Source organism: Gymnoscopelus microlampas (assembly GCF_963454915.1).
Source record: "Gymnoscopelus microlampas genome assembly, chromosome: 16".
NCBI classification, from domain to species: domain Eukaryota; kingdom Metazoa; phylum Chordata; class Actinopteri; order Myctophiformes; family Myctophidae; genus Gymnoscopelus; species Gymnoscopelus microlampas.
In genome coordinates, this window is record NC_139953.1 from 24759230 (window position 1) to 24783485 (window position 24256).

Sequence of the window (24256 nt, forward strand, 5' to 3'; positions counted from 1 at the left end):
CAAATACTGTTCAAGTAAAAGTCCGGAATTAAAAAATTCAGAGTAAACGTACAAAATAATTGGTATCAAAATGTACTTAAAGTACCAAAAGTAGAAAGTATACTCATTATGCAGAATGTCCCATTTCACAAGTTTTCAAATGTATAAAAAAAAGAGCAGATCTATAAGCTCACTAATGCTCTTCGGCTATTTTCAAATAGCCAAAATAAATGGTGGTTTAGTAATACAAATAATTTAAATTTTCAAATAATTTTAGTGGTGTAAAAGTACAATATTTGCCTTTGAGATGTAGTGGAGTAGCAATTGAAAATTGGAATTGGAAATACTCCACTAAAATAAAAAAATAGCTCAAAATTGTACTTTAGTAGGCTACGGTAGGCTACTTGAGTAAATGTACTTAATTACTTTCCACCACTGTAGACAGACAGACAGACTGACAGACAGCTCCAGATCTCTCCACTAGCCCCTCCCTGTCCACATCAGAGAAAAACCAGCGCCCTGCACAACGACCTCGTTTAGAGCTCCTCTTGCCCCGTTGATAGAAGCGCGTCCGTCCGTGGACTGGACTCACACACACTGGCAGAGAGAGAGAGAGCGCCATAGACTCACACTGGCAGGGAGAGAGCGCGCCACAGCCCACAGCACATCATCGACTGGCTTCTTTAATATTGTCGTGTGAGAGCTTTTGAAGAATGGAAAAGCGGTTGGATGATCTGTTATTCAGAAGAATATGAAAACTGTATAAAACATAAAGTTATTTTAATGGAAAGAAAGGCTACAGGTCCAGGTACGTTAGAACTTTATACTCTCTTGACCAGAAAATGCCACATAGTTTAATATCAAGATAAAACCAAATGAACTGACCAAAAGGAAAAAAGCTTATATAAAGCATACTTTACATGGTTGCATGTGGAAGCCTTTGATTGCTTTAAAAACTAGAATAATGTCATGACTTCCAATAAACATAATTAGGTTGAGAAATAATAGCCTACCTTCCTTTATTTTAATAATTGGTTGGAGTAATTTGTTGGCTCAGTTTCAAGTTGTTGTCTCTAATTTCCTTAGAGTTAAAAGGCTGTTCTGTAATTTGATTCTTGTGGTTTTACTTCTATTGAAGAAGTGACAGTGCCTTGTATAGGTCTTCTATACCCATCCCAAACACACACCATTTCCTATTGATGCCAAATAGATTTTTCTCCAGGAAACAATTGTGTTTTATAAGTAATCCTGTTAAATCTGTTTTTATGGGCAACTTATTCTCATAAAAATACTAATCTTAATACTAGCTGACCAAAGATTTTCCTAAACACTTGTGTGATATATCCCCCCACCCCCACCAGCCCATTAATTCTCATCATCGTTTCTCTGCCAATGCACGTTATGGGAAACCAGCAGCACCATGGGGTACGGGCAAATCCTCCACCGGCGTGGAAACGAGGCGGACGGGGTCCACCTCAATGTGGGAGGTGTGCGACATGTGGTGGACCGCGACACGCTGCTCCGCTTCCCTCACACACGACTGGCCCGTCTGCTGCACTGCCAGAGCGAGGCGGCGATCCTGGAGCTGTGCGATGACTACAGCCCTGTGGAGAAGGAGTACTACTTTGATAGGAATCCCCGGGTCTTCCTCAGTGTGCTGAACTTCTACAACACGGGACGCATCCATATGATGGAGGAGCTGTGTGTGTACTCCTTCAACCAGGAGATCGACTATTGGGGCGTCCTGGAGCTGTACCTGAGCCCGTGCTGCAGCAACTGGTACCACGAGCGGAAGGAGTACATTGAGGACAGAGACTGGGACGTCCATAGTGACGACCAGCAGCCCAGCTTCGATTCCTCATTCGAGGAGCTCTCTGCCATTGACAAAGACCTGCACAAGTTCAAAGGTGCGTGGTGTGCAGAGGTGAGGAGCTATGTGTGGCTAAGGCTGGAGGACCCAGGGCACTCGCGAGGCTCAAAGGTCATTGCTGTGGCATCGCTCAGTGTGGTGCTGACCTCCATAGTTGCTATGTGTGTCCACAGCATGCCTGAGTTTCAGCAGGTGGACGACAATGACAAGCCCATCGAGGACCCCGTCCTGGCTATCCTGGAGGTGATCTGCATCATCTGCTTCTCGGCCGAGTTCATCATCAGGCTCATTGTAGCGCCCTCTCCCAGGAAGTTTCTGGGGAACCCCTTGAACATCATTGACGTGGCCTCCATCTTGCCATTCTACGCCACCTTAGCTTTTGAGACGGTGGACAAGGAGGCAGCAGAGGAGAACGAGGACCTGCAGAATGTGGGGAAAGTGGTGCAGGTCCTGCGTTTGATGAGAATTTTCCGGATCCTCAAACTGGCTCGTCACTCTATTGGGCTTCGAGCGCTTGGTGCCACGGTGCGTCACAGCTACCATGAGGTGGGCTTGCTTCTTCTCTTCCTCTCTGTGGGCATCTCCATATTTTCTGCCCTCATTTACTTTGCTGAGAAGGAAGAGGAAGACACAGATTTGGGCACCATCCCTGTAGGCTGGTGGTGGGCAACTATCACCATGACGACAGTAGGCTATGGTGACACCTGCCCAGTGACGTTGGCAGGGAAGATCGTTGCCACCCTGTGTATTGTATGTGGCCTGTTGGTGGTGGCCCTGCCCATCACCATCATTTTCAATAAGTTTTCTAGGTACTACCAGAGAAACAAAGCGATAGAGAAGTCTCTGAGCCAAGCTGCGCTACAAGATGTCCCTTATTATGACCTTAGAGACCTGTACACACACAGCATGTACCCTTTCATGGGAGGTATGACCTTCGGGAATAGTGATAGCAGCGGCGGGGATGAAACGAATGCCTCTAGTCTTCAAGACATAGAGTTGGATGATAGTGACAGTCTTGAAAATAGGCCAGCAAATGAGATTCCTGCCACCTGACTGTTCACTGGGTGTTGCTCTGTTACAAGCACAGTGCACACCACAAAGCACTTAGGGGAGAACGGGGTAAGTCGAGCCATTGGGTAAGTTGAGCCATGTTTCAAGGAATCCAAAAACAGTATCCACTAGGCAGGCAGTACCAGTTATAAGTTGATCTTTACATTACAGCAGCCATGTGATGTTTGGATCATATAGTGTACATAGTGAATGAACTAGAGCCAAAATGGTAATTTTGCTATGTGAAGTGATTGAGCTCCTGAAATTATTCCTGTGTCTGAGGGGGAGTAAATAATTGTAAGGTGGTATCTACACATCAGGTAATGTTTATGCTTGTTTCCACATGAACTTAGGTCAGATGTGATATTTGGTCTGTCCTTCTGTGTACCATTTATCAGTTCAGATTGTGTTGAGCCTACATGAAGTAATTGAGAAAAATATATATTTCTTAAACACTGATACTCATGGCTTTCTTATTTGATACATGAAGTTTGTGAAGAGAAAGAAAAGCTGTGTATTTATTTGTTTGTTTTTTCTCGTTCATTTTGATAAAATCGTATTCTATGAAGATCATAGATTTGGAATATCGTGTGAGGTTTTATGCATGATCAACTAAGTTGTGCCAAAGGAACACCTTTTGTCAGTGATCAGCTGATTCAGCACTATTATTACTGTATTATCTAGGCAAAAGTTTTTGTTTCTGGGGTGCACAAGAACCTGAAGTATTGTATTGAAAGTTGTATTTTATGGCCGTTATAATGCATAATGTAAAACGTGGCTCATATTACCCCACTGGCTCTCAGGGCAAGGCTGTCCATCACTTACCATGCCTCCTCTATACCATCTTCCTCTCAGAGTTGAAAAATCATTGCCATGGAATTGTTTTTTACTAGGCCATATCTTGGTAAATACAGTATATCAGTCAAATGTGAAGTTTCCTATTTGAACCTTGCTCAGAGGTTAGAATGCCCATTTTCTGCTTGAGAAGATTGCAATGATGCATGTACAGTAGACCACAATATTAATGTTTTGCAAGGTAATGGTCTTTATTGATTAGTTTGCTTGCTGAGAGTTCAGGCAAGGTTTACATAAAGCAGTTGGGTGTAAGGAGACTGTCAGTGACAGGTGCCTGACAACATACATGATATGTATTTAGATTTATGAGTTGACTGAGGTTGTATAGTGTGCATGAACAAAAGGTACAGATGTTTAGAAAATAGTCTCTCTTTTTTTTTGTTAAAGAAGGATACTGCTGAGGATGAAACTGATGTTTTATTTTATTTTTGGGCACATATCCATTTTAAAGAACTTATGCGCCAGATACGTTAACATATTGTTTTGGACAGTCATTTTGGTATGCTGGCTCATAGGGGCACATGAAATAAAATATGACTCAACAAATGAGAAGATATATGCCCTTTATTCGTGATATTGTGTGAGTCCTATGGTTCACTCATTCAGATGAGGTTGCACGGTGAGATTCATTTATCTACACAAGAGTATCAGGTACATAATGCACAAGATTCTATGGGAACAATTTGGGACAGAGCCGAGTTGTGATTTATGACTCTTAACTTTTATTGCAATCCCTTAACTACCCGTAAACAAGTATGAGGTTATTAATCATTTCTGACATTGTTGTTGAATGCACAAAAATAAAAAGAAGCTAAAACAGTCAGGATAGACATATTTGGCCCTGAATGCTTGTAGTTTTCTCCATCCTGAAATGTATTGATTTACTGTCCTCTGTCATCATCTCTGGTTGACCAGGCTGCAGTCAGCAGTCAGTAGAGAGAGATGTGGGAAATCTCTCCAAATCTTGTCAGAGTCTCAGAGGTGGCCATGTCATAAACTCAGTAATGGGGCATGAGCAAGTCAACACGATCAAAATCTAATCTTTGTTTTAGTAAATAAACATGTCACCATCATTTTGTGCTTTTCTTTTTCATGTTTGCATCAAACATGTATTCAGTCTTGTACTGTATGTGATTAGTAACTTTACATGACCCTTTCTGTGGTATCTGTTGAAAGCCATGTGGTATTTGTTCAAATATCATTACAATGAGAAAATGAGCATTACATTTCTTCCCTTGTGAAAAACAGATACTATACTGTACATTATTCTGACTTTTCGGGTGCAAAATGGATTCTGCAACGGCACACAGCAGCAGTAAGAAAGCCTAAGCTAAACAGATAAGACAATTAGTCTTTGATTATCCGTTAACTCTAGTAATTGAGTTTCGATTGGCTAGCATCCCATGTCTAGTACGCGTCGCATACAGAATTACCATATTGCTTTATCTCCATTTTGTGTCTTTGCTTTTGTCAGCCTTCACAGAGTATAACCACGAACACAAACCATTGATATGTATTGATTTTTTTTAAAGTCTTACAGTTTCGGATTACATAGACTGAGAGTGCAACAGTACAGATAACCACATAACATCTTAACATGACACAAAGTCATGCTTCTATATGACATATGTATTGAAGAATGATTCATTTATATAATAAATACCATTGAAAGGATAAGTGGATGTTCATTCACAAAGTGGGGTATAACAAAGGTATAATTAGTACATTGTTGAACATTATTGGATAAATAAGGTCAAAAGGAGGGCTGGCAACCTTACCCACTGCTACAACTGGTATTACTTCCAGTGTTACTGGTATGCCTGCTGCTGCTACTACTACTGTGTCTATGTATACCGTTGAAGTCTGTGTTCAGGGCAATGTGAGGTGAAGACAGGACAAGGGCTAGGGCAATTAGTGGAAAGGGACGTAAACATTAATTTCCACTCTCCTAAAAAGAGCGTAAAGGGATATTTCACTTTCATTTTTGGTCATTTTATCATCCACTCAGGCTTTTGTGAGCCCCCCAGACAGTTTTTAAGTTGCCATGTTAGATTCATCAAAAACACCCGTCCTTGGTTCTGGTGACTCACCCTGCCCTCCTAATACGTGAGGGGGCCGTGTTGTTTAATTACTTTTTTCATTTATTCTATTTTATTATTTTATTGTATTTATTTTTTTTCATTTTCAAAAATAAATGAAAAGAGTAATTGAAAAAATACAGCCTCCTCACGTATTAGAAGGACAATATCAGTCACCAGAACCAAGGATGGGTGTTTCCGATGAATCTAACATGGTTTAATTGGAGTTTGAAGTTACAATTGGTTTGTATAGGAAGGGGGCGTGTCTGATAAAATGAATATCAAATATATAAATACTGAATCAAGCAACTTAAAAACTGTCTGGGGGGCTCACAAAAGCCTGAGTACACGATAAAATGATCCAAATTTGTTTTTAAAGTGAAATATCCCTTTAAATCATTTCAAGTAAATCCGTCTTCTTTGTTAAAACTGTTTGTGAACTGTGATATGATTCAGAGATTGAAGTAATCCATCCCCGGCAATGCTTTCTAATAGATGGCTATTTTTGTGTGAACCACCGTCAAATCTGTATGTTTGAGCAAAGCTCTAAAGGAGGTCTATTCAGTAAGCTCATGGAGAATTTAAACATTGTTGATCCATTTTGTGTAAGTGTAATTGATATTTTTTTATAATCAACTAAATGTATTATTCCGATTAACTGTTGCATCCCTATGGGAAATCACGTTCCATTTATGCTACTGTATTTAAAGACGTGCAAACAACATAGGATGTATTTTCTATCTGTGTATGTGTATATTCAATTGAACATTACAGTATATCATAAATACTCAAGCCAAGAAATATTACTATAATAATCAGCCACACTCAAAATAAATAAATAAATAAAATACAAAAAACATGTTTAATTATAGACTGTCCTTCCCCCTTGCATGCTAAGCTGACGTGACAAGCAACTTAAAAGTTTAGTTTCTCCAGACACATACGAACATAATCTAGTAAACATTCATTCATTGATGTTAACTAAAGAATGACTGTGTTTATATAGGCTAACATTTCATATCACACACACTATATGCACTGACCAGCTAAAAACAATAATACATACCCTAACCCATACATAATTAATAAATACATAAATAACATTCTGAATTGATTATTTTGTTAAACTTCACAATGTTTTATAATTGATTAAATTGATTAGTTTGATGAACTGTTTTGCAGCCCTACATTGGGGTATTTAATTGATTATTTCAGCATGTGTATGTTAGCATATTTACCTGCAGGGAAGAAGACTTTCCTCTATAAGAATGCATTACAGTTTAAAATGACTTAGTCTAAATTGGGATCATCATATACTAGATTGTTTGTTTCTTTTTTATTGTATGTACACATAGTACAACTGGGTGCTCAAATTAAGTGACTGACTGTTTCTGTTAAATAGTCAGCTATGCAATCCGCATCAACAACTGTTGTGACTGCTGAATAAACTAATTTCATACATTTTTCCACCTACTGCAGCCATCTCTCAATTCTTGCATTTTTATGTACATGTATTTCGTAACTCACAAGCTCTCACTCCGAGTACTCCTGGTGTCTGTTTTTATCATAAGCACTGACTTTTTACCTCGGTGACAAAGGAAGAGTAACTAGAAAGCTATGCTCTGTGGAGTGCAAATCTCTGCCAGGAGGCATGGCTCTCCCTCCCTCCATCATTTTGTCTGTGTGTTGTATGTGATTTTTCTGCCGTTGTGCGCATGTATGAAAAGGCAAAGGACAATGGGGGGGAAAGCCATGATGGGTGCAATACGTTAGTCCGACAGCGCATTCCTCCGACAGCGCAGTGCTCCGACATTAAACAGTAAACCCGAACCAAACCCGCACCCTAACCCTAACCGCACGCGGATGCCACATAGTCGGAGAAAAGGTCTGTCGGATTAACGCATGCCTCCCAGCCAGGATAAAGGATGGTGATTGTACTTTGGGTCAATTATGTTTGTAAATGGTCAGACTATGAAAACAAATCAGGCCAGGAATATAAATTATAGTTTAATGACTATAGAGATACTGTGTACCGATTTGCGGGATTTTTGGACAAAATCTGTAGGAGTACTATAAAAAAATATGTTTTGCACAAATCGGCCTCCTGGTGGCGCTATAAAAGGCCCTTGTAAAAAATTTGGGGCAGAGGTTCTGCTTTGGCATCCAGGGAGTGTGTGTGCACAGTTTCGCTGCGATCAAGCCAATGGTGCCGGAGATTAGCTGTACACAGACATAATGACACACAGACGGACACACACACACACACACACACACACACACACACACACACACACACACACACACACACACACACACACACACACACACACACACACACACACACACACACACACACACACACGGATGGACGGACGGACAGGGGGAAAAACATGGCAGAGACAATTATACAATTTAGAGAAATTGGTTGTGGTTTCCCAAGACAAATCGTGGGTTGTGTATTATGTGGTTATGTAATGTGTGTGTGTGTGTGTGTGTGTGTGTGTGTGTGTGTGTGTGTGTGTGTGTGTGTGTGTGTGTGTGTGTGTGTGTGTGTGTGTGTGTGGAACTACACCTCCTGAAAGCAGAGAAAGAAAGATGTCATCTGTTAAAAAATATATATTTTAAAATATCTTCAAAACACATTTTTTATTCCCATTTCTGCTAAGCAGCTAACAGTATATTTTTCGACTAACATGATTAACAGTAGGAAAAATTCACGCGTCTACTAAGATAAAACGGAAGTGGGGGGAGGCAGGGCATTTGCTTTACCCCCGGGTTACTTTCAGTGCTTCCGTGTTCCAGACTGTATGACGGAAGCATGTAGTGTGTGTGTGTGTGTGTGTGTGTGTGTGTGTGTGTGTGTGTGTGTGTGTGTGTGTGTGTGTGTGTGTGTGTGTGTGTGTGTGTGTGTGTGTGTGTGTGTGTGTGTGTGTGTGTGTGTGTGTGTGTGCGGGTGTGCGTGCGTGCGTGCGTGCGTGCGTGCGCGTGCGTGCGTGCGTGCGTGTGCGTGTGTGTGTGTGTGAAGCATTTGAATTGCCTAATTATACACTGCTTGTGATTTTCTCATTACTTAGGCCTATAGCCCAACTTTGGTCATAGGCCACGTCGCCACGAACCAGTGCTCTCCAGGTATCCCGGACGGTCCTGGGCCAGTTTCTCCAGCTGTCCCCATGTCTGGCCAGACATGCATCCAGGTCACGCCGCCAGGTGTTTCTTGGTCTGCCCCTCTTCCTTCTCCCCTATGGGATCCAGAACAGGGCGTATCTTGTGATATTAGATGCAGTTTTGCGAAGAGTGTGGCCAATCCATCGGCAGCATCTTTGGAGGATTTCTTCCTCTACAGGGTGTTGTCTTGTCTATCAATAGTGTACTTTAAACAAAAGATTTTGTTAAAAAGTTAAAGCTCTAGTCTATTTTCTGATATAGTGTTTGTTGAGTAGCATGAAGGGGTCTTCCCAGCTCTTAAGTAAACATACTAACAAATATATTTTCAAGAGGACCCATTTTTCACCTTACATTTTGTAGTGTTCCAATTCCATTTTGTCTGCTCATTTGTTTTGTTTCATCACTTTGAATTTCACATCATGCATGAGTTTCTCTCTGCTGATTGGATGAAATTGGTATCCCAGCCTGAAGATGTATTTTATGTTTACTAATAGCTTTAGAGACGGGAGACCCCTGATACTGAACAAACACATCAATGATGAACAATTTAACACTACATGTAGGCCTACACAGTACATGGTGAATAGGCTTATGAATTAATATTAGGCTGCTGTTCTCACTCACAATGGGGGATGATTCTTGATGTACTCTATAGCTGAGCATTCTGTGTCATTTACTTTGTCTCCTGTGCTTATTGATGTGTGCAAAGCACTCAGCAGCAAACATCCAAAAGCCTTACAGTGCATTTCAGTAACAGGCCCCTCCCACAAACTTTGGAAGCCAATCAATATAGAATAGCAATTGTGAGTTTTGGACAAAATCTGAAGAGGGGGTAGTAAAAAGTTAGAAGAAATTTTAAAATGGCAGAAAATCTATTTATGGTTAAATGGGCGTCGCTTATATGGTGAGTTACATCATCAACCAAGGGTGCGTTCGGAAATTGCGCACCGGAGCGCACTCGCCTATTAGTTTGTATTGGCCAGTGCGCTCGGTGCTGTATTTCCGAACGCACCCAAAGTAATACAGGGAACTTATTAAAAGGAGACAAATTAAAAAATATTCAGGGATTTACTTTCTCGGCCTGCTGACAGCTTGTTCAAGAAATGTGGCACTGAATGGTCAAGTAGTTCGCAAGACTAGCCATGGACACACACACTGACGCACACACATGGGTGAAAACATAATTTCCAGCCCTGCTTTCGGCCTGGCATAGATAACTAAATAATATTGCTAACAGTGATCTTTGCAGTATAAAACAGCCACGAAAGAGTGGTGCAGCATGTGATTAGTTGGACAAGTCTCTTCTGGCTTCCTTCCGGGATGTCCCCCTTTACACAAAGTATATTATTTTCAAATTGGCAACTCTACATGTCTGTGGTGGCGCTGCTTTAATTGATTGTATTAGTTTTGCAATGCGTCAGCATGCTACACTCTGTAAAAATGAGCTAAAGACTGACTTAAGACAGCTTGGACTGAGTTGAATGTGTAGCAGACATTAACTATAAGTAAGACGCGCGAACGCTGGAAGCGAACGCAGATCGAAAATAACAATAAGAAGAATAGAAAGGAATGAGCAATTACTTGGCATCCGGCCTGAAATATGCACAAATGACATGGAATTCTTAGATATCCCAATAGATGAACTCGTGTAGATGCTTGTAGATGTGTTCTTTTTGACTGTCGCTGCTATATTTTTCTCAGAGGAGTGTAATTAGTCACCCAGGGGCACAGGCGAATTTCAGCCACACTGTAGTGCATGCAGGCAATGAGAGCGTGAGTCACATGGGGGCAGCCAATGAGAGCGTGAGTGACATGGGGGCGCGGCTGCACACATACTGCACACAGACAGACAGACACACAAGCCGAGCCGAGTGTCATAGTAGGCTCCACTTGGGCCCTCCTTCCGCGTTCGCAATCATAGATTGGCTGGTGGCGGGACATCCCATTAGGCGGAGACACGGAGTGACAGATTGTCATGGACTCAGTCAATGACAAATCAGTCAATGACATTGTTGTCGTTGACTGATTTGAAAAAATAATTACAGAATTTAGGTATTTGGCCTGCTGTCAGTGTGTTCAAGAAATATGACGCTGATCTGCCTAGTAGTAAGGCCTATGCAAGATTAGCTGCGGACACACATACACACACATAATTATTATTATAATCATTATAAATATTCTCCCATGTGGGCAGTGTTTGGAGTCTACTATTAGTGAGTATTAGTTTAGCACCATAATGAAAGACCTACTTTCCCAAAAATGTCTACTCTTACCAAAAGCTAAAATGAAACAAATTATGCTCCATTTAAATAATAGCCGAACCATATTGTCAGTTGGCATTATTGGGTCTCTTTCCTTTTTTAATAGAGATGTTGAATAATGAAAGATGTTGTTAGGGTTAGGGTGTAGCCTACCCTTTTCCCCAAAATGGACATGTTACATTTTGAAATATAAAATTAATATATTTAATTTGCCCTCTCAGTGAGCTCATAACTTCCTCTAGTAAATGGGTCAGCAGATTGATTGATTGATTGAATATTTTATTAGGCAAAAAATGTAAAACAACACATTTACATTTAAAATACTTTATCTAACAGGTCCGTTCATAAAAGTCCTTGCGGACTTGTTTCCAATGAGGGCCTTGGTATTCAATTCATAGACATATATAGTGGCACCACAGTTCGAATATCATAAGACCCCCATCAGAGACCCCAGCCTTTATGGATCTCTGAGAGAGTGCAGTTCAGAGGACACATTGACATTGTGTCATGCTGAATCAGAGGACCTCCTTGGTCTGATGGCCAGGCCAGAGCAAAATGAATGGCACTGCATTTTTGTCAAAGCACAGTTAGTCTGTGTCAGCACTTTTCTTATTTCTAAAAAAAATATATAGTAGTATAGTGTTTTAGAATGGTTTTACATAAGGACAGAGGGACCTCCTCCAGCCATAAACTTCCCTGCTAGTCCTCTAAAATGTTAGTCCTTCAGCAAAAGCCTCATTAGCTTGACGTTTTGGTGCACGTGCTCTGCTGCATTGCAGTGCATTGGTCCAAATGCACGTCTTAACCCACAGCAGATTAAATCTAGTAGAGCATTAAATGACTTCAGTAAAAAGTGTCATTGAATTATGAACAAACACACAATGGTCTAACAGATCAGCATAATACGTAGCCTTGTAAAGGGCAAAAAGTTACGAGAATGTATTGCAGCTGCCTGTGACTTATGCAGTATATTCCAAGCCAAGTAGTCTTTACATGAATTAGAAACAAGTTATATTTTCCAACAGTCAGTGAACACAGGAGAGTATGCCTCTGCTAAAATAAAAAGCATGCCATTGATGGGAACAAGTGAAATAGTTGAAAGACCTGACAGGTTGTGAACTTTTACTGTTAAAGAAAAGTACAAATCCAGCCTTTAGGGGGAAAAATAAATTAAAGAATTCTGACATTTCTTTTAGGTTAGAAAGCGAGTTTATACACCACACAGTGCCCGGGGGTCTGTGAAGGCAGTCCCTCCCTCACCTTGCTTAGATTGCTATAGGAAAAGGTCACTGCTGTGATGGATTTGCAAAGGGGAGGGTTGTGTTGGGTTTTAGTTTTGCCTGAAATGATTCCTTGAAGCATGCAAGCTTTGAGTTATATAATTTAATTAGACAGTGCCATATCTACCACTAGTCCTGCTATAGGTGGTCATTATTCGCATTTGAGAGCAGTAATGGTGGTGACCTCCTTAATACAATGCAGAGGACTTGGCTCGTACAGTATGTACAGTACTGCATATGCTTTCTTTATTTTGTGAATGTCTCTCAAGGCACACTGTACATTAGAGCTCGTGGCTTAACATATTTTAGATAATGGCCCGAAAAGCACTCAGTCTTTTTATGTTTATGATTTTCTGAAACGTTAATGAGCTAGAAAGGCATTGCATGGTGCTTGTGTGAAATCATCAACAGCGTGCTGTTTTTGTTTCGCTGAAGACAGTAAATGAGTGGAAAGAGCTGTGTCTGGTGAAACTGTTTCAGCATTGTCATCGGTTTCTAGATTTAAGCTCATTTATAGTGTTTTGATCCAAGTCATTACACTGTATTGCTGGCTGACTATGGAGCACAGCCAAGTCGTAACGTAAGTGCACAATCAACCCAACATTGATCCATGCACTTCCGCTCACGCTCAGCTATTGCAGCTTCATGGTTTCTGGTAGAGGCCACTTATATTTTACTCTGCATAATACATTGTGTACACATTCCTAACATTACAGTGAGTTGTATTCTATTTGCATAGAATTAGTAAACGCTTTAAAGTCCATCTTCATCCTGTTCCCAATTGACTGAAGTGGATTTAAATTAATTAATAATTCATTACATTGAGGATTTAATATCTCACCTGGATTCTGGTCAATACTTTGTATAATAAGTCTACAGTGCTATTCCAAGGAAATACCAAGTCTATTCTTGGTAGGAAATTACAGTAAGTCACCTAGAGCTAACCTGACCTTCACCTCACCTTTAGCCACTGCAGTGTGACTTATCTTATTATGAACAAGAGCATAGTGAGGCCTTTTCAATTATCCTTTTGGGGCAATGCCTATTGTCCTCTATTACAGTTATGCCCAGGAAAAGCCTCAGCAATCACGAAGGAGGAGATAAGCGGACAATCCGTGACCCCGGTGAGATCTGCTATCCCTCTCATGGGGGGAAGGGGGGGGGGCATCCGACCCGAACACTTCCGTCTTCTGCATTCATAGCTACTCCTATTCCCTGCTCCCAGCATCCCTTCCATAGGGACTTGTGGTATTTGTTTACACAGACTGATTGATTCAATATTTATTCATATGAAAAGGTTACCAGGTTGTTCCCCAAACATCGCTCACAATGCTCTCACCTAATCGCGATAAATGGGGCATCAAAACATCTTCACGCATTAACCAAAGCAACTATAAATTCAGGGACCCTAGTGCCTATTGCCTCCTATGCAGGCACTATTATATTTTCTTCAATTTTCTTCAATGACAGGGAAATGGAGGGTCTGCACTCTGCAGCAATAGTACACTAGTTAGGAAAGATATGGATTTCACACATATCTCTCATCCTGCAAACACTGGCTCACAAGCATACCATTAATTTACACTTCATTAATCTGGTTCAGAAACTGTTCATAGTCACAGTGAATGATGGGCGAAAGATGGCGAGCCAGGCCGGGCCACCCTGGTGAGGCTAAAGCGTATCGAATGACAAATGCCTGAGTGGACTAAGCACAGATGATGAACCGACACACTCGCGTTCCGTGGAGACGCAGGATGAAGAGAGTAAAGGCTTTTATGGGGGCTGTAAAAGAAGGTGGGAGAACCCCAAGCCCAGCTAATGACTCTGATGAAGGGAGGAATAAAAGCTGGAGAGAAGAGGGTGGAGACATGAACACTACATCTTCTGTTAAGTACCAGTCAGGCATTCTTCTTCTTTGACTACAGTACATCCTTCATGGGTGAACTCTTATACAGTGGTTTCAAAGTGGGATCCAACCATTCGGGACCGCCCAGGTGCTACCTGCCAAACTAGGGATGTTCAGTGAATACAAAGGCCGAAGGGGGAAGATTATGATTACACCCCCTGTCTGTTTGGGTGTCTTTCTGTCCAGGGTTAATCTTGTTTTACTGTCCAGAGCTAATCTTGTAAACCACTGGACCGATCAGCACCAAATTTATTGAGCACTGGCAGTAGGCCAAGGCAGCATACCTCTTCCTTGAGAAGATGTCTTTCTTGAGAGGACAAGAGAATCAGGGCAAGGTCTATTTGAGGGTCCATGATAGATAGACTATGACTCAGTGCTTAATGTTTGATATGAACTTTGAACTTTTAATTGCCTTGTCGTTGAAATGTTCTACACACATAAACTTGCCTTGCCTTATATAACCTGTGGGAGGAAAATGTCTTGCTCACACTTTTTACTCACATCTTATTCACCTGATCTCCAAAAAACATACATTTTATTCAAAGATCTCGTAAGAATTGTTACAAATATTTTTAAAGACCCCCATTATCTTTGTATACTACGAGTTAATTTAAATAATAATAATAATATGGATTAATATAGATCCTCTAGTATATTCACAGAACGACCAATAAAAGTAATTTCAGAACAGCCATTAAACTAATGGGCAATAAACTCATAAAAGTTCATGTTTTATATTACTTTAAGTGCTTTAAAAATTGAAATTGGATGACCCTTTGAAGTGATAAATGTATTTTTTAATATATCTCTGTTCAAACTATCTTTTTCATTTGGTATCGGGAGAGATACGAAAATGTGTATTCTCCGGCATTGCAGAATTACATTTTACAATTTAGGCATTTAGCAGATGCTATTATCCAGAATTACTTCTTACAAAGTGCAAGATCAGTGGAAATGGCATGAACCCAATCAAAAAACAACAGGGTAAATGCTCAAGTAAATAAAGTGCAAAGTGCTACAAAGTAACAGGATGCCAGGTGAGCATCAAACCTAACATCAGTCTAAACAACATGCTAGCTATATAACATTCTTAGCATTTGTGGTCAAGCAAACAGTATACCCTACAGTACAGTATGTCTATCCAAATAACATAACGTACTCTGTGTGAACAAGTGACCAATGTACATCTGCATAGTACAACCACTTGAACCCTATAGCATCCCTATTCTGGGGCTAACGTTCGGTGAAATGCAGATCTACAAGCTCACAACGTGTCAAGTTGCGATCCGTTGTGAGGTTGTAGATCGGCTATTTTGAGAGAACATATTTAGTGTAGAGTGAAAACGAGAAGGGGCCTATAGAGCACTTGGGAATTCGGCCAACTAATTATAGGGTTTAACTAGCATTCTATTAATATAAATGAATAGGCAACTAGAAAAAGTGCTCCCCGGAGCACACGTCTCCGCCAGGTCAGGTAGGTTATTATGGCCTCCTGGTGGCGCTATAATAGGCCAATGTGAAAAGGGTTCCATTTCTTCTTAGGCTTTTCACAGCAATCGGACACTGCATTCATGATTTTGTTCCAAAAATGTGGTTTGCTAAATTAGACCTGCTGGTGGCGCTACAACAGGCCAATGTGAAAAGGGGGGCATTTCTTCCTCGGCCTAGTGGAAATGTGCGTACAAAATTTCACGGAAATCGCACACTGCGTTCACAAGTTGAGGAATTTTGTTCAAAACGGACCTACTGTATCCTGCAAACTTTCGGCCTGGCGGAGACAACAAGAAGTGATACAAGGAAAGAGGAGTGCTAGGCGGTGAAGTAACTGAAGGGGTGAGTCTTCAGACTGCCAAAAAATTGGGAGTGAGTCTGCAGTCCTGACTAAGGGGGGAGGTCATTCCACATGGCAGCCAGGAGGGAGAAGAGTCTACTCTAGACACTTGGAGTGATGACCAGGATGTTGTAGGGAAGGGATGGACACTTGGACAGACGTCCTGTGTTAGATGCTCTAAGTGGAAAGGGGTGTACGTATGTCCTAAAGGTAAGGGGGGGAGGGGGGGTCAAGCCTTGACTGCCTTGCCTACCAGTGTTTTGAATTGGATTTGAGCAGAAGACAGAATTAACACAGTGAAAATCCAGCCACTGAGCATGATTAATATGGCACTACTTTATATTTTAGTGCTAGCCATAAATCATACTGTAACTGAGTGAAAGTGAATGGAACAAAAAACTTCAATGTGACAAGTTATCAGGGCAGGATGAAATTACACCCTCATGGCTATGCATGGTAATAATGTTAAACGGAAGCACTTCTACGTTAACCTTTCCTCAAACAACCTCCAAAAATGATTTTCTGTATCAAAGTTTGTGACACATTGACTCCTGCCACATGATTAATGCTGTTGCTGTGTGTTCATGAATTGTTTGGCATTAATACTCAGATGATGCCTCTGGGGGTAAAACATCAGCTGTTCCTCATCGGCTGGAGTCTTCCTGTTTGCAGACTGTTATGACACAGCAAGCCCTTGAGATTCTTTGACCAGATTGTGTTACAGGGCGTCAGCGTCAGTTTCAAGTCACTAGCTTTTTCTTTATATTGAAATGCAAATGTGCTATGAGACTAAAGTTGGGAGGATAAATCATTATGCCAAGTCATTATGTTATTTTAACAGAAACTGTGTTTTGGTCTGGGTATTCAAACATATTCTTTCCAGCTTTACTTTTGTGTTACAACAAATTTATTTCATTAACATTTTGTCAAATATTTCATCCATCTAATTGTACTTTCTCATAAAGAAGCAGAAGTGCTGCACTGTGGTCGTTATTTTGTTCGCCCTGTATTGTACATATATTTTCAAAAAATATATATACTTATCGGATTCTTATCTCATAGTCAGGAGGCAAAAGTTATTCGAGTTGACATTTCAATTTAGGAAACAGAGCAAAGACCTGAGCAACAGCTTCTCTGTGTGATCCACAGTGACAGTGTGTTTACATGAAGATTTAAACAGACAAACTGAAAACTCTGGAACAGCTATTGGTTTGCCTAACAACACACTTAAAGTCGCTGTCGGGCGGAAATCTTGTATGTCCAAAACTGTTATTTTTCAGGAAATAGAAAAAAGAACCTCTGTTCCAATGGATCCAATGTAGTTATTATTTAGTCCCAAGCTTTCTTATTCTTTTCATTATTTGATATAAATGATACCCACAGACACACACTTTCACTTAAAAACTAAAAAATAACAAAAATAGCAGATCAACAAGCTACATTGCAACACGTTGTGAGCTTGTAGATAAGCATTTTTGCTACTTATGTGTGACACTGTAGTTTGACAAAGTAGGGCATTCATTTACAAAAAAAAACATTAAAAGTAAAAAAGCTAAAATATGGAGATACAAGGTTTCTATTTGTTTCCCCATTAGCTACTACCTTAGCAGCAGCTACTCTTCCTGGGGTCCACACAGAAATAAATTACATTACATAACATGAAAACATTTTACATGACAGTATCAAAAACATTTTAAACACTTAAAATACAAATGGAAAATATTAATCAATCTTGATTATATGGTGTAGTAGCCTAAATTATAAATGTCACATCTTAATGATACCTCAACAACCAAATTCAAACAAATTCAGGTTTACAAATACAGTAATACTATGTAAAAACATTAAACAGAGTGCAGTTAGCCATTATCAAAAAGCAGATTCCATAAGATGTTTCTTTAATTTATTTTTAAAATCAGATTTACTTGTTGCCTGTACGAGTTGTGATGGAAGACTTTGCAGCTCTTTCATTGCTCTATACATTACTGTGTGTTGCATTGAATTCGTTTTTGAAATGGGAAGCGTAAAGAAACCTTGTGATGAATATCTGGTGTTGTAGGTGTGTTCATCTGAGCTAAACTTCAGCCGGCCATATACAGGACAGCCGGGACCCTAGTTGAAATAATGCCTCTGACAAAAGACAGCAGGGAAATATGAAGTCTGTCCTCCACCAAAGGCCATCCCAAAATGCCATGCATTCTTTTGGTGTTTGTTCTTTTTTCTGTCCGACAGCAACAAAGTGTAACCACACGGCAGAGGGACATAACGACTCACTGCGCGGTCATTAAGACACAATAACCAGACCAGTCTGATACAAGTTTTACAAAGCAGACAAAATGGTCCCTGTGATCTAATGAACAATACATAAACAGCTAAAAGAGTCTTTATGTGGTAACATCTTCATTTCTGGAAATTAAAGTGGCAGATCAAACAAAGGAGCAGTTATCTTACAGTTAAGGGACATTTGGTTCTTTATAAACATTCAAAGATCACAGTCAAACTGCCTGTCACAGTAAATGCGTTCATATGAGTTACTGTTACAATGGTAGTGTGATCGATATTTGTGAAAATGAGAAATTCTATCCCAAAGGCACAAATCAAAGCCATAGAGCTAAGGATCAAAGTTGGATTGTATAAATATCTAGAAAATCTGAAATAAAGTTGTGTTCCCCATAAAATGATTATAATACTGATTTATACTTTTGTATAATGATGTATACTTCTACTTTTGCATACGGGTGTATACTTTTATATACTGATGTTTACTTTTCCTGAAGTGAAACAAGTCTGTTCAACAGTCTAGTCTGCAGACCTGAGCTAGGATCCTGTTATCCTGTCAGAAAACCATATCATGTTGTGTGCAATCAGACTCTTTTAGAGACAAAATCTCCACCTAGACACAACAAAAATGTGGGCTGAAACAATAAGCCTTGTGTGACCGGAACACATACTGTAGGTACATGAAGACTCTGAAGACAGGAACCCAGAAGGATAAAGATAATGAGGCCTGAATTAATTGAAATACTAAAAGTTAATTCATACTTATTCACTCGACAAAGATAACTGATTTATAGTTATGGCCATTTGACGAAATAGAATTGATGCTTAAGAATGTTGAGTGTCTAGAGTTGAGGTATACTGGCTTATTGACACATTTTTTGGGGGGGGGCTTGTGTAGAAACAAATGTTATGTTCACTAATCTGTGAACCTCTTATGCTGGCCAGCTGCATGGCAAAGTGCGGTCACTTTGACAGAGGAATGTTTGTCAGTTCCATCATGATATGCATTAGTCTTCGTTTTGTTTTTGCTGACATTAGTTTTTTCACTCTATGCCTTACCAAACAAACTCATTCTGAACAGTGAAGCAGTCTCCAATTTTAAACGGTTTTGACATATTATCAATAACATTTACTGGACTTGGCAGTCTTCTCTCCTGTCCAGTGAGATATTTCTTCCATGCAATATGTGATTATATCAACTTTGATCAGATTTAAGTATTTTAGGATACAGTGCCCAGATTTGATCAGGGATTGTTTAGAAAGTTGTGAGTTTAGAAATATAATTCTGGGTTTCACTGCATTTAGAGTATTTTATGATGTTTTCAGGATTCAGGATTAAAATATGATTTTAAAAGCATGCCTTTCAATTGTCGTTGTGTGTGGAGATGTATCATCCATGCAGGCGCAGACATTAGACTCATTTGTAACATAGGTAAGATAACCCATTGTACAAAAAGTGCACTGTACCGTACTGTACGGTACAGTGTACCTATGACAGTATAGTAGTGGACTGGGTGGTATACTATATTGTTTGATATACTATACTGTATGGTATATCTTGAAACAGTCACAACACAACATGAAGAACATATTAATTAGTTTAACTGTGGCTAGTTACTTCACCTGTACACTATTGTTTGCTATCTAAGGTCTAGGATGGCTGTGTTTGTCGGCCCCAAAAATATAGATCTTGAAAACTAAATTTATTTCTGTTATGGTAAGATATTTCATTTTATTTGAACTTTTAACCTTTTGTTGTTATTTACGATATGTGATGATAACCCTCAGAGTATAGGCAATGACCTTCAAATAACCCACTCCCCCACAGTTCTAGCACTAAAGATAATCTTTTACTATTTCTTTCCTTTTAAGTCCACACCAATGATTTGCAATGCAACGAGTTGCATCTTGCAACCAGTTACAGTGGTCTGAACTGACCCATTGCAGGTCAGCACATTTTTTGGATTCTGTTGCAAGTGATTGCAACTTCGACTGGGCTTTACTCCCATTAGCAAGAGCACAAGTTTCTAAGAATTTTGAGTTGGTTGTAGCTTTTAAGGGCCATCCACACCAAGAACGGAAACTATAATGATAACTATAAATATAACGTTTTAAAAACCAGTGGAAGAGAGGCGAAGAGGAGAGTGCAGGCAGGGTCAGAAATGACTACATTAGAGGATCAGCCCAGGTTAGAAGGTTTGAGAGGCGAGGTTGAGATGGTTTGGACATTTGAAAAAAGGAGGGATGTGGGGTACATTGGGAGAAGGATGCTGAAGATAGACCTGCCAGGAAAGAGGAGAAGATGAAGGCCAAAAAGAAGGTTTAAGGATGCGATGAGAGACGACGTGCAGGTGGCAGGAGTTACAGAGGAAGACGCAGAAAACAGATCCAGATGGATGCTGATGATCCGCTGTGACAACTCCGATGGGAATTAGCCGAAAGAAGAAGAAGAGTTTCTGGTTATTTGAGTCTCACCTCTGTAAAATTGTTTTGCTTTTGCTTTTTGTGTTATCCTTTTAGCACCATTGTATAATCGTACCAAGTATTCAATCAATCAATGATTTCCTGACCATTATGCTGGTGGTCAGCAATTATCCTCCAAGTAAATGTCCTGGGAAGTACCCCAAGATTCTATTTTGGTGTCCAGTTTTGTTCACTATTTATTTTTTACCTTCAACCTTTTGCAGACAACATAATTGTCTACTCCTTTGCAGCTCCCCTTTCTGGAGTCTTCTAACTCCTCCTCTACCACTCTCCAGGCAAAAATGGGATTGGTTTTCAAGATTTTGGCTTTGACTATCCATTCCTGACACTATACCTGACAAACTACCTCACCAAAGTGAGTAAAACACCCACAGCCACAATGCTAGAGGGAGCGACAACAACAATCTGGTACCACCTGCCTATAGAACAAACATGGGGTAAATTATCGTTCTACTGCACTGCCATCAAAGTGTAGAATGCCCTGACACCATCCTTAAAAAATGTCTGGCTTCCCTCAAAACAGGCCTGAAAATAAATCATTCATGAGACCAAAAGAGGAGGTGAACTCACTTTTTTTTCTTTTCTTTTTCTACTTTGTACATATAGTGTTTTATATTTGTTGATGATATTGTACTTTGGTGTTATTTTTATGCTATGTTGATGATTTGAATACAGACCACAATGGAAACAAGTCCCCAGGACTTTTTTGTGTTATCCTTTTAGCTCAAAATGTCTGACTGTACCTAGTACTGTTTACATTTATGTCTAATAAAAGTATTTAATCAATCAATCAATCAATCTACCATGTTTTATTTGAATCCCTTACACATCGCAGTCACTTACTGTATATGACTGGGCAGGTCTGGCTTCATTATCTCACCACAGATGGCTTCATTGGCACATTTTCATTTTTAAGGCATCATTAGGCAACTGCTTGGCTTTTTAAATTGCCTTTTTAAGTTGAAAACAAGTTCTTACAATCTCCATTCCACAAACCTGCCACTTTTTACAGTTTCTCATCCATCCACACAATTTGGAGTGATGGCTTTTAGTTTTTATGCTCCATGATAGTCCTGGAATCAGCTCCAGAATGAAATTAAACGGGAGTACCTAATCCCTTTGGGGATTAAGTCAACTTTTCACAGTTTACTTCAGATTCTAAACATTTTGCCCTGTTTTACTCAAGTTTGTATTCATGTATTTAGTATTTTTGCTTTGTATTTTTTCCCCTGCTTGTTTGCTTTATTAGCCAGGGGCTCCCTTGTAAAATAGTTTACAATCTCAGTACGCATAACCAGTTCTGTCTGCTTGACCTGTGGTTCTGTCAGTGATGGAAGACGTATTCAAGTTTTTTACTTAAATAAAAGTATCAATACCACAATGTAGAAATACTTTGCTATAAGTAAAAGTCCGGTATTCAAAATGTACTCAAAGTACCAAAGGTAAAAGTACTCATTATGCAGAATGTCCCATTTCACAAGTTTTCAAAATGTATAAAAATCTTTTGAAAATAGCAGATCTACAAGCTCACAATGTGTCGCGAAGCATTATGAGCTTGTAGATCTGCTATTTTCAAATAGCCGAAGTATGAAGTGGTTAATGCATGTTTTGTAATAAAAAAATAAAAATAAATAAAAATAACTTACTGAAGTTTACAAATTATTGTAGTGGAGTAAAACGTACAATATTTGCCCCTGAGATGTACTGGAGTAGAAGTAAAAGTATTGAAAATGGGAATACTCCGCTGTAAAGTAAAAATACCTCAGAATTGTACTTAATTATAGTACTTGAGTACATCTACTTAGTTACTTTACACTACTGGGTTCTGGATTTTTTTGCCTGCATTGGACTTTTGATTTGTGCTAGCTGGCTTTTGGATATCTTTGTCCTTGTTTTTTATTTTGCCTAATAAATATTTTTTTATTATACCACCTGGTGAGAGATTGTGTTCCCCCCGTCCATCAATGTGTCCATCTGTGCGTTTGAGTTTGCTAAACTTGCACACCGCTGTATGATTCGGCGCCAAACCATGAACGACAACTATGTTATTTAATATTTTTGTGAATGCTTTACCGCAGACCTACTATCACTCCAGAGTACCATAGGAAGGGGGGGCCCCATGATGCCATTATTCATATGATACGGAAATTCTTCTATCAACTATACATACAGGTCTGGGTAAGCCCTTGTGCATAGATAGGTATAGTTAGAAGTACATAATCGGCACATGGGGAATACAGAGGCTATATTTGTATGAAGATGGATCTTCCAAATGTTTATTTCACAGATGTTTCCTTATTCAATCACTGCATTTTATGTAATGTTAAGCTTAATTTATACTCCATCGTGCAACCGGGTCATAAATGCAACATGTTGATGGTTTGTAGATCTGTTCCTTTTGGCAAGCACAACATCTTACTACTGAGTAAAGTTACAGGAGTTTTTCTCCCCTTTTGGGAATGACAATCCTGAATCTGCGATAATTGTTGACATCTACCAGGTGCTTGGTGTTATAATGTGCTAAACGCAGTGTTTCTCGTTTATGCACCATGTGAGAATTGCCTGTGTATGAAGTGAAGGTAGTGCAACATGTGTATCGGAGCCCACAGAGTCTTCTCCTTTGTGCTTTTCTCACAAGTGTGCATGTAAACTTGACCTGGATACGAAGGAAATGGATCCAGTGACAAACTTGGTGAAGTTCTTTACACCCTTCAGTTCCTCATGGACAATGTTGTCATGAAAGCCTCCAGTACAGAGCAGAATGAAACTGCACTGAGAATGGCATTTTGGGACATTTATTCCAGGCCTGGCCTAGCAGAAAAACGAGTGGGACCTTTGAGGGCCTTGATGACTGCTCTGGCCGAGCTGTCTCCTAGCCATCAGTCTGCTTCTCAGTCAGCTAACTTGCACCATAGCCTCCAGCATGTTAGCCCACAGCCACCTTCATACCAGTCAGCTAGCCTCCAGTCGACTAGTCTCCAGTCAGCTAGCCCCCAGCCTGCTAGCCATCCAGTCAGTTAGCCATCTGCCTAGTGTCCAATCCTGCTCCTCTCTGGTCCAGGCCCTCAAGATCTGCTTGAGGTCCCGGCTCCATTCTTAAGATCCCAGGCCACTTGCCTCTGGAGTCTTATTTTGAAGCCTTGAGTTAAGCTTTTTGTCACTTTGTCATATTCAATTAGACCCTCACCATCATGGATTTTTTTCCAGCCATAAGTTA

The 24256-nt window shown here is 39.9% G+C and overlaps 1 protein-coding gene across 1 annotated transcript; it reads left to right on the forward strand.

Moving 5' to 3' along the window:
- Window positions 1–637: 637 nt before the first annotated feature.
- Window positions 638–3961, forward strand: LOC311063627 (delayed-rectifier potassium channel regulatory subunit KCNS3-like). The gene is made up of 2 exons (XM_084083150.1): window positions 638–787; window positions 1393–3961. The coding sequence occupies exon 2, from the start codon at window positions 1400–1402 to the stop codon at window positions 2900–2902; it is 1503 nt and encodes a 500-aa protein (XP_083939276.1). The 5' UTR covers window positions 638–787; window positions 1393–1399; the 3' UTR covers window positions 2903–3961.
- Window positions 3962–24256: the final 20295 nt, after the last annotated feature.

Coding starts and splice junctions, on each gene's coding strand:
- LOC311063627 (XM_084083150.1), top strand. CDS start 1,400: ATGGGGTACGGGCAAATCCTCCACCGGCGTGGAAACGAGGCGGACGGG.